The sequence below is a fragment of the Phocoena sinus genome, chromosome 14 (genome assembly GCF_008692025.1).
Source record: "Phocoena sinus isolate mPhoSin1 chromosome 14, mPhoSin1.pri, whole genome shotgun sequence".
Taxonomy (NCBI): domain Eukaryota; kingdom Metazoa; phylum Chordata; class Mammalia; order Artiodactyla; family Phocoenidae; genus Phocoena; species Phocoena sinus.
The window spans coordinates 64237135-64248171 of NC_045776.1; the positions used below are offsets into that span (position 1 = coordinate 64237135).

Sequence of the window (11037 nt, forward strand, 5' to 3'; positions counted from 1 at the left end):
TGCTGCTCATCCAGGGCGACCCCCAGGTCTCTCCGGCCTCATTGCCCACATGAGGGGCAGGTTCTGGCTCAGAGTCTGCCAGCCTCAGCCCCCGAGGATGAAATAGCACAGCCACAGACATGAACGTGGCTTGGCCATCTGGGCCCAGAGCAGTGCCCCTGGCAGATGGGCCTGGGAGACAGGGCTGGGGTCCTGGGGGGAGCAGCGGTGGGAGGGCTTACCCTGGGAGCTGTCCTCAAACACCAGGGGCCGGGGGAAGGCTGGCCACCGAGGCCCCTGCCCTCTGACCTTGGGCATCTCCTTGCTCAGGTGGACGAGGAGGCTGCCCTGGAGCAGGCCGTGAAGTTCTGTCAGGTCCACCTTGGGGCCGCCGCCCAGAGACAGGTAAGCGTGACCCTGCCTGTGCCAGCCTCGTCATACAGAGCCCGCCCCGGGCTGCAGGCTGGTCAGGTGGGCCCAGGGGAGATGGGCAGCTGAGCCTCAGGCCCTGAAGGAGCCCCTGACAACCCGCCTGGGGGTGCACCAGACCCCAGCTCTGACTGGGCGTGTGACACGAAGGTTCCCTCACCTCCGCACCTTTTCTCTAAACAGGGAGGATGTTCCCTACTTAGTCGACTTCAACTGGAAAGGTCATTCCTCTGCACAGAGGTGGAGCCGGGATACGGGGCTGATAGGAGCAGGGTGGGCGGGGGTCCTGGTGTTTGTCCAGCATCGTGTTTTGGGAAGACTCCCTGCTGTTGGGTGGAGAGGGTGGGCTGGGGCAGGGGCCAGGTCAGGTGAGCCACAGGTGGGGATGGTCCTGGGCCAGGTCACTAGGTCAAAGGGCAGGTATGTGCCATTTGGGTAGGTGCGGCCTCTTTGTCCCCAGGGGCGTCCTGACTGCCCTGCCCCAGCAGCAGGCCCGGCCTTCCCAGTCATCACTCTTCTTTGGGCCCCCTGGGGAAGGGTGTCATGAGGGAGTCCAGAGGCAGGAGCTCAGGGCAGTGGGCGTCCAGCTGCAGCCGGGGAGTCGTGTCCTAGTCCCTCAGCGGCTGGCTGCCCCTCGGTGTCCAGATGGGCTTTTTCTCAGTGGAGTGGGGCATCGGGCCACTACCCCACCTGGGTTCTGGGTCTGAGGAAGCCCAGGGGTTCAACCTTCACCAAGTGGACTGTGGGCCACATAGGTGGGCCAGACCCCCAGCTGAGGGCAGGAATCCCTGGAGACAGGTGTCCCCCTGCCGGCAGTCCCCGCCGCCCTGCTATTGCCAAGGCAGCAGAGTTCACAGTGCAGCCACCTCGTCACAACCTCTGCTCCGTGGGACAGAAACGACTGCCCAGTGCCCCAGAGCAGGGTCGGGCCCAGGGGTCCCCCTCCTGCCTCCTCCACCAACCCAGACTGGGGCAGGTGGGCAGTGATCACTCCAGAGAAAGGAGGGCTGTTTCTGATGCAGACTTTTAAGGTGCTTGAAATGATAGAACCACACAGGAAACCTCCAGACAGCTTCCCCCTTAACTGGTCTCTGGTCTGAGGTAAAAGGGGGTGCTGAGCTGGCAGGAGCCAAGGGCAAGGAGGGGACATGGGGAGATGGAGGCCCACGGAGGACCAGCACCCAGCTGGGACCTGGCCTGTCAGAGGAGCCTAGGAAGCGACCTCAGGGATGACAACCATGTCGGTCACAGCTGTCCTGGGCCCGCCTCTGGCCAGTGCTGCGGGGGAGGCGGCCACGGCCCTGGGAGCCACTGCTCCCACCCATTTTGTGTCCATTTTGCTGGAGGCATTTCCGAGTTGCCACACGGCCCGGCACATGCCAGGAGGGTGCTCGGGACATAATTAGAGGCTGAGTGCCATCACCCGTGGCTCCCGCAGGACAGGGACACAGCACCCACCTTCCCCATGTGTCTGCCCACAACAGACAGGTCCTGTCCTGCCCACCCTCCCACTGGAGGTCTGGGCTCATCCCAGACACTCACTGCACAGCAGAGTCGCCGGGCTGACCGCACCCCGTGAAGCTGGGGTTGGGGCGTGCTCCCAGCAGGCGTGAGGCTCCCGCACTTGCAGCCCTGGGCAGGGGTCCCCACGGCCCTGGTGTGGGCTGGCTCCAAGTATGGTGGGCCTGGGGCTGGTAGCCTGCAGGCTGGGATGTGGCTCAGGCACTAGGGTGCAGCCCTCAGCTCTGCTGCCAGAGGCCGCGCGGAGCCCCTGCCCCACCTCGCAGCTGCTCTCAGGGAGCCGTGGCCCTCACACCATCTGGGGAGTGGGCTTCAGGTGCAAAGTGGAAAAGGCCTAGCAGCAGAGGGAACTGTGTGCACAAAGATGGGGAGGCCCTGAAGGGCCCGGCTCCCTGAGAACCAACGGCCTGTGGTGGGGGAACCACGGGGCAGCCGAGGCCAGGCTGCCGGCAGGGGCCACGCTTGGGGCCACCTCGGGTGCTGTGGGTTTGGGGCTGCACAAAGCCCAGAAGCTGACTCTTGCGGTGTCATCTCGGCTGTCTCAGGACCCCTCCACCAGTGGCCTTGGGAAGTCGCCCTCCAAGACTGACCTCCCATACTGCAGTCCCCCCTTGGGGGCCACCGACCTGTGCCCCGGGTCATGGTTGGCACCCAGGAGTGGGAGGGTGAAGATCCCGGCCAGCCTGATGCCCCTCCACTGAGCCCCTGCCAGCGTGACCTGGAAGTTCTCCTAGGGACGAACTCTGGGCCCCCAGCGGTGTCCCGAGTTGGCAGAGTGGGCCTCCCTGCTAGCATTGGGGCCCAGAGTGGGGCACCATGACAGGTGTCCTGGGGGATAGCGTGGACTCAGGCCTGCCTGGCTGGCCTCCCTCACTTCCCCTTTGTCCTCCCAGGCTGCAGGGGACACACCCACCACCCCAAAGCACCCTAAGGACAGCCGAGAGAACTTCTTCCCTACAGCTGTGGCCCCTGCAGCCCCCGACCCCACGCCGACAGACACCCCGCAGCAAACCAGCGATAGCCACACCAAGCCTCGTCCTGCGCAGGCTGCCACCCCGGCTGTTGTCACCTGTCCTCCCTCGGTGTCAGGCTCTACCCCAGACCCGTCCAAGGATCCCGGGCCCCCACGGCCACACAGGCCCGAGGCCACCCCCAGCATGTCCTCTTCGGGCCCAGGTGAGTCCCATCCCCTTCACCTGGTGGTGAGGCCCGGCTGGGCCAGAGCAGGGCCCAGACCCCGTTGCCAGCCAGCGGCAAGTCCTGCTCATTGCATGGAGAGTGTGGGCGCCTCCAGCCTGGTGATCCCTGAGAAGCTGTCTCCACCCCACCCCACCCGCACAGCACCCACCTCACCATGTTTCTCCTCCCACGAGGATTCAGGAGTGGGGAGGGGGTCCTGACCCCAGTGCACACGAGACCTCTCAGGCCTGTGAGCAGTCCTGGGTGCCTGCTGGGCTGTGGGGCAGACCTGCCCAGCCCCTGCGCCCCGGGGCGAGGCAGACGGAAGCTGGCCAGGCTGAGGCGGGGGCTGCGGAAGGATGGGGCTGGGGGCTCTGTCGGCAGGAGGGAGCCCCAGTTCCTTCCAAATCTAGATGCCACTGGGAATGGGAACGGCAGCCCACGGGCGGGGGCAGCCAGCAGACCAGGGAGGGCAGACGCTTCAGGACAAACACACACGCACACACACCCTGCACCTCTCCCTCCCTGCTCCGCGGACCCGGGGCCGGGCTCCCACCTGCCCGCACATCCCTGCTCGTCCCTGAAGGCCAGGCTCACCTGTCCACCAGGAGCCATCGACATGGAGGGCCACAGCTGGGGTGCTACTGTCCACCATGCAGGCTCGGCCATGTCATTTCCTGACCCATCTGAACAAGGGGACAGTCAGCCCTAGCGGGAGTGCCCGGCCGGAGCCAGACCTGGAAGCCCGGTTAGCCATGACCAGGAGCGCTGCTGCCACAGGCTGCTCTGCCCAGATGGAGGCTGAGGGCCCAGGCCCCCAACCTCATGGGTCCCTAGTTTGCTCTGAAGGTGGGGAAGTGCAGGGACCCTCTACCCAGCCAGTCACAGCGGTGCTGACCACGGCCTGAGACAGTCACCTCCCCTGAGGTAGCCCCTGCAGCCGAGTGTTTAGGGAGGAGCCTCTGAGGCCGAAGGACCACAGGTGCGGCTCCACCCAGTGGCCTGGGCATCTCCTCCTCTCTGCTGTCCCATGTGTCTCGCTGTCCACACCCAGCAGAGCAACGGTGGCAGACGGTGAGCACGGCCCTACAGGCGGGTTTTGCTGGGGGTGACTTCACAGGGTGGCAGCAATGACCATCCATGGCCCAGGGAAGCCACTCACTCCACGAAGACCTGGCTGCTGTCCCTTGGCCTGTCGCCGCCCCCGCCTGACTCCTGCCCCAGAGGATCAGAACTTCGGGGGGCGTCAGGCCATCAGCTGGCCCCCTGGGCGCTCTCAGGTTGTTGGTGGCCTCAGGTTCTCACCAGCTGTTGGTTCCTCTGTTCCTCCACTGTGCGTCCCCCAAGAGGGGCCCTGACACTGCCCATCGCTGCCCCCGTCTGCTCACCTCCCTGTCTCCTTGGGTGTCTGCCCGCCGCAGGCCAGGACCGGATTTCCTGCTGACGGTGCCTGGCCCATGAGTGATTGAGGGTCCCTGTTGCTGAGGTGGTCAGGGCTCCAGGGGTGGGGAGTGGGGGCTCCAGGCCGTGGGACCAGCTGGGTCAGGACTCAGGGCAGGGAGCACCTGTCTGTGCAGGGTGCCGCCCGCCGGACGGGGTTGAGGGGGCCACAGTGCCGGCCTCGTGCCAGTCAAGAAGCCAGGGAGAGTCTGAGCCTGGGTCAGGGGCGCCTCCAGGACACTGGGCCTTGGGGACTCAGCGGCCAGGCTGTGAGTCTGCCTAGAGAGCAGGGAGAGTTGCCCCGATGGCTCAGGATTCCAGCCCGTCCCCCTGCTTCCACAGAGCCTGAGGCCTGGGGGCTTGGGGAGCCCCGGATAGCTCTTCCCTGAAGGCTGAGGCACCAGGCAGGTGCCCTCCCCGTTGGTACCCCCACCACCGCGCTGTGGTCCTCCTCACGGGGCCGCCTGGCCTAGGAAGCACATCTCCACGTGCTTGAGTCTCTGCTGGACTTCCCTGCCTCGAGTGTCCCTCCTCCTCTGGCCACCCATCAAGAAGGGAGGCCGGACCGTGCCCTGGGGGCAGGAGGGACTGATACCTGCCCCCTGAGGGCAGACTTCGCTTCCTGCCAGCCTGGCCTGTAGACTGCTCACAGCAAGGTAGCCCCCTGCCCGCTCCCCTAACCCAAGCAGCCGCTCCAGGTTGCTTGGCCAGGCCCTCAGTGTTGGGCCCAGCCAGGCAGGGCTTTGCCACCTATGGAAGGCCCTGGACCAGACAGCCACCGGGCCTGCATCGCATCGTGGGTGCGTGCCCAGTGCAGTGACCCATTCCTGCCGCGGGGCCCAGGAGGGCAGCTCTGCTCCGCGGGGCCCAGGAGGGCAGCTCCAAGGGGCTCATCCCTGCCTGCGGGGCTCATGCCTGCCTGTGGCAGCTCATCCCTGCCTGTGGCAGTGTGTGGAGCTGGACCCTGGGAACGAAGAGGCTGTGACCCTGACTGCCGGGCAGTCAGAACCGAGAAGGGAGGGCGTGGCTCTTGGCCAGGCAGCAGGGCAGGTGCTGTCCTCCAGGAGCTGGAGCTGACAGGCAGGAGGCCCATCTGTCCTGCCCAGCCAGGGAGGGGCCAGCGTCACCCCAAGTGGGGAGCGGCTGGGTGTTGGGGTCATGGCCGGCGTGGCAGGAGAGTCCGGGCCTCAAGGGGAAGGAGGAGGAATGGGAGTGCAAAGAGGCCGGACGTGGCCGGGGGCCCTGGGGGCAGGCACACCTGTGCCGACTGACCACCTGGCACCACGGAGGCTGATTCCCAGCCCCCTCCTCACGCCTGGAAGGTGTGGCCTGGCGGGAGGGTGCCAGGCCCGCCACCGCTCCATCTACTTTGTCCTTAGCTGGATTGTTCGGTTCCAGTGGCCACTCCTGTGAGCTGGGGTGGGGCCCCCGCTGTGTCAGGTTCATAGCATGTCCACAGGGGTGAGCGGTTTCCTGCTGGTAGCAGCCTGGCCCCACCCGGGCGATTGTTCCAGCGGACCCCCTGCGCGGCCATGGTGGAGGTGGAGGCCCCTATCCCAAGGGTGGGGGGCGTGTCACCCATAGCCGTGCTGTGTTTCCACAGAGGAAGAAGAGCTGGCAGGAGGGGCAGAGGGCACGGGCTTCCTGCCCCAGGAGCCGCGGTGCAGCGAGCAGGTGAAGACGGCCCCCGAGGGCCCTCCAGCAGAGCCGCACTGCTGGCCAGCAGAGGCGGTCCCCCGGACAGGCGCTGAGCCCACCTGCAGCCAGGGTAAGGCCAGTCGGGAGCAGCCCATCACGGCCCCCAGGGCCAGCAGTCAGTGGGTGCTTCTTGACAGAGGGGCCTGGAGTGGGCCTGGGGGTGAGGTAGACAAGAAAGGCAGGCCAGGCAGGGAAGGCCTGGCTGGAGAGCTTCCTCGGGGGAGGGAAGGGCCCGAGACCCCCCACCCCCACCCCCACCCCCGCCTCACAGAGGGGAATAGCTCGGGAGGTGCTGAGCCCAGGCCAAGGTGGCCTAGCCGAGAGGGAGGGGTGCCTGTGCCCAGATGGGTCCATGGGAGGGGCAGGCGTGGGGCGGGGAGGAGTCAGGGGTGGGCAGAGGGCCGGCCGGGTTGGGCGGAGCCGGATGGGCATCCGTGTCATGTCTGTGTCCGTGTCTGTGTCTGAGTCACAGCCTGTTCCCACCAGCCGCCTCAACCAGCCCGGCCCCTCGGGGACTCCTCAGGGCTGGGGCCTCTCGCAGACCCCACTCAGGACAGCAGGGCTTGGTGCCAGCCTGAGGGAGTCGGGCATGGGGGCTGAGTGAGCCCCGCTCCTTTTAAAGCCATGGAGCAGCGGAAGAATGTGGACACCAGCCAGGCTGCGGCTCCTGGAGGCTGCCAGCCCACACTGCTGCCTCACAGCTCCAGCTCATCCTGAGGCGAGGGGAAAGTGGATGCTGGCTGAGTGGCTGAGTGGCCGGCTCTGGGCCCCAGCATCCTCCCTGTGGCGGGAACGACCAATAGAATATGTGTCCTAGTGATCTCAGGTGGCCTCGGCCTGCAGCCGCTCGAAGCAGGGTTTTGGTTGCCGGCCAGTGAGCGTGCTGAACCCTAGCCACTAGACCAGTGGTTAGTGACAAGGCCCCGGCTCTTCGGCTTTGCAGAACAGAATTCCCATAAAGGCGGAAAGTAGTGAAACAAGTGAAGTGTTTATTAGGAGGAAAAAGTGTACAGTACATGTGGATAGACACACAGGTGGGCTCAGAGAGAGTGGCGCCCTCCTGCTAGTTTGAACCACTTACATGGGGCATTTCTTCCGGGTTTCCTTTGGCCAATCATTTTGATTTGCCTGGTTCCAAGTCCGTATTTGGTATATCTCAGGATCCTCCCCTGTGTGCGTGCCTCTCTTAGCCAAGATGGATTCTAGGGAAGAGACCTATATGGGTAGTGAGCATCACTCCCCTTTTGACCTCCAAGGAGCTTTCTAGTCTGGAAGGTCTCTTGGACTTGAGAATGAGGAATATGTGGCCTGTATTCCTCATCTGGGCAGGGCCCAGCCTCCTTTCTCAATTGTCCTGCTATTTTCATCTTGGAGTATCTGTCCACAGGGAGCGAACTCCAGCTGTCCGCCCTGGGGGCTCGTCTATCTCCTGCCTCACTAGGATGGTCTGAGAGCTCACATGCATGCCTGGGAGGTGCAGGGCTTGCCCGTGTCCCAGCCCTGGGCACCCAGTGAACACTGTGCTTTTGGGGGTGCCACACAGCCCAGAGACAGAGCCAGGCCCTCGGGGAGGCAGAGAGACAGGAGGAGGCCTGGGAGCCTGGCAACCAGCACAGGCCTAAAGAGAGAGGGTAGGGCGGTCTGACGCTGCCAGAGGAGGCGTCTTGGTGCCTCTGTGGTGCAGGGTTTGCGGGGGATGAGCCCCAAGCAAGGGAGGGGCAGGCAGGCCCGGGAGGCCGAGAGCCCGGCTCAGTCCACTGGGTCCACCCCACAGTTGCCAGCTCCAAGGTGCCCAGTGGTGGGAGTGCCCAGCCACCCGAGGGCCACCCGGGCAAGGCTGAGCCCAGCCGGGCCAAATCACGCCTCCTGCCCAACATGCCAAAGCTGGTCATCCCCTCGGCCACCACCAAGTTCCCCCCTGAGATCACCGTCACGCCGCCCACCCCGACCCTGCTCTCGCCCAAAGGCAGCATCTCAGAGGAGACCAAACAGAAGCTGAAGGTGACTGCAGGTCCTGGGTGGGACACAGGGCTCGGGGTGGGGGGTGGGGTGGTGGTGCCAGGCTGCCACTGACCACTGCCTTACCCGGTCTGTGCAGTCAGCCATCCTGTCTGCCCAGTCGGCTGCCAACGTGAGGAAGGAGAGCCTGTGCCAGCCGGCCCTGGAGGTCCTGGAGACATCAAGCCAGGAGTCCTCGCTGGAGAGCGAGACAGATGAGGACGATGACTACATGGACATCTGAGGGCCACTCCCCACGCACCACCACCTCCACCACCCCACCACGCCCCGCCCAGTGGGGTGTCCCCACCACAGGGCCACAGGCCACAGGAGCCCAGCAGGGCCCGCCTCCTTTTTTATGAAGTGATTTTCTTTGTAAACGTGACCGGCCCAGCCAGGCGGCTTCGTCCACCCTCCACGGGCTCTGTCTGGGTCACGGCAGCGGAGGGTCCTTTTTTGGTTGCTTTTCTAATAAAGATGGAACCGTCGTCTTGGCCTCTTTGTCTCCTGGGGTGGCGATCCCTGTCCAGGCTTTCTGGGCCTTCCTCCCCCAGGCCAGGTCAGGGCCTGACCCACAGGCACCCAGGGAGCAGGCGGGAGCCACACGGGGCAGACGCTCCCGGAAGAGACAGCAGCCGGGCCTGGAAGGAGCACAGGGGTGAGGGCACATCCCTCCAGAGTCAGGGTCAGGAGGGTCCCAGCCGTGCTGAGGAGGTGGCTTGCACCCCAATGTGATGGGCACCCTGGGGAGGGGCCTGAGGCAGGGGGTGGCGCTGACCTCCCACCATACTCGCCTTCCGACAGGACCAGCCACATGAGTCGGGGGGCTCGGTGCGAGATACAAACGTGGGGCCCCAGCAGAGTGATGTTGGCCCCACCATCCTGGCTCCAAGCCCGTCTGTTCTGTGGGAGCATCCGCCCTTCACAGTGTCAAGCGCCTCTGTGCTGTGGGGGCCCAGCCGCCAGCCCCACAGCTGGGGGCCGGTCCTGCTCTGGGGGCCTTCTCTGAAAGGTGTTCTGTCCGGGGAGGGGACAGAGACCCTTCTTGCTGTGCTGTGCCCCCACCCCCCACTGCCTGGGAAGAAAGGCCCAAGAGGCTGGACACTGCAGGGTCCCCAGCCCAGGCCTGGCAGAGCCATGTGTGAACCCAGGGCGCTGAACTGGCACTGACTCAGGCCCTTCTCAAGGCTGCAGGGCCTGAGGGAACCGGCAGTTACTCAGCTGAGCCCCCTGAGCCCCCACGCTGCACTCCTGGCTTCTGGCTCAGGCTGGGGAGAGGAGGTGGCCACCTTCCTTCCCCCGGTCCACAGACCCCCTTCCTGGGAACAGCCTAGCCATCTCCCAGGGCCCTTCCTGGCTGGGGCGCAGGACACCTCGGTCCCTCCCCAGGAGCTTCCTTCCCTAAGCTGTGCTCTGGGCCCGGGCGAGTCCCAGCACCGGCCCCCAGGCTGGCTGGAGACCTCAGTGCCCACACCCAGGGCACCTGCCCACAGAAGTGCTCTGAACACCCAGTAATCCACTTGGGACTTCTGGTTCCGACTCCCGCGGCTGGCTTCCGACACCTGTGGCAGCCCAGCTCTCTGGAGCAGCTGCGAGGCAGCGGTGACCAGGGAACAAGGCTGGCCGACCTCCGAGGCCAAGGCCGGTCATGTGGCCAAAGCCTGTGCCCCGCTACCTTCAGTTCCCTGAGGGGTCCAGGACCCTGTCTCCTTCAGACGTCTTGAGGAACCGCCACTGTCTGCCTGTCCAGACCCCAGGCCCAGGTGGCAGAGCCCAAGTGAGTCCTAGGCCTGGGTTCCCCCCATACCCTAACCTTGGAGGCTCCCAGAAGATGCCTCTCCCGGTGACCTAACCGCCCCCTCCCTGTCTGGGCCTCAATCTCCTCACCCGCACCAATAGGAGGAAGGTATACAAAGAAGAGATTATGTAAATATCGAGAGTGAAAGGGTAGGGGCAGGTGGGGCCGGGCGGCTCCTTTCCTGGTCCCCAGCCCAAGGCAGAAGCATGTCTGGAGCCCTCAGACTGACCCAGGGGCCTAGAGAGCCAGGCCAAGGGGAGACCAGGGTCCTGGCCTCAACTCCCACCCCACCCCCAGGGTTAATTTGCCTGAGGCTAGGCCCCTCCCTCCTCCTTCCCCTCCCCCTCTCTCCCTTCCCCTCCCCCTCTCCCCCTTCCCCTCCTGCCTCCTCCTCCTCCCCAACTCTCCCTTCCCCTCCTCCTTTCCCCTTCTCCTCCTCCCTCCAAAAGGGATCCCCACGGAGCCGTGTCTGACAGCTCCCACCCTTCCTGAGAGGGAGCCCTCCCCCAGCGCCCACACAGCTGGCCTGCAGCAGGCACCAGCCGGAAGTCACTTGCTCCCTTACCCCACCCGGCTGTGGGGAGGAACTGGGACCCCCTGCTCCCTGCAGGGAAGCTGAGGTGCCAGGCTTGTGGCCTGGGACCCCAGGGGCTGGAATCCTGGGATTGCAAGGACAACCCTGCCTCATCCCCACTGCAGCATCCCATCCCCTTCAGGAGCCTGGCCTGGCTCCCCAGAGCAGGCTCGGGGGTGGGATCCAGGGTCTGAGCTGCAGCTTCCGGACATCCGGCTTCAGGACGTGGGCCCCCTCCCTGAGTCGCGGGCCAAGGGCCAGGAATGTGCTAACTGGGCAAGTAGGGCCCTGCTAGCGCATAGGACACCTGTGGACTTTGAGAGGGGACCCGGGTGGGGCGGGGCGGCAGCGTGGGGCGGGGCCAGGCCGTGGGGAGTGAGCCGCCACCACCTCCCAGCCACTGCTGCGCTGGCTGCAGACA

At 65.4% G+C, this 11037-nt stretch overlaps 1 protein-coding gene across 6 annotated transcripts in view; it reads left to right on the forward strand.

Moving 5' to 3' along the window:
• CABIN1 (calcineurin binding protein 1) overlaps nt 1-8732 on the forward strand; it is a 98866-nt gene extending 90134 nt beyond the window's left edge. For 5 of the 6 annotated variants that reach the window (XM_032603314.1, XM_032603313.1, XM_032603312.1 and 2 more), the window contains 5 exons: nt 310-384; nt 2823-3105; nt 6152-6316; nt 8021-8247; nt 8345-8732. In XM_032603314.1, coding sequence (XP_032459205.1) covers nt 310-384; nt 2823-3105; nt 6152-6316; nt 8021-8247; nt 8345-8488 — 894 coding nt within the window. In that variant the 3' untranslated portion in view covers nt 8489-8732. The other variant, XR_004345473.1, reaches the window with a different exon arrangement.
• The last annotated feature ends 2305 nt before the right edge of the window (nt 8733-11037 follow it).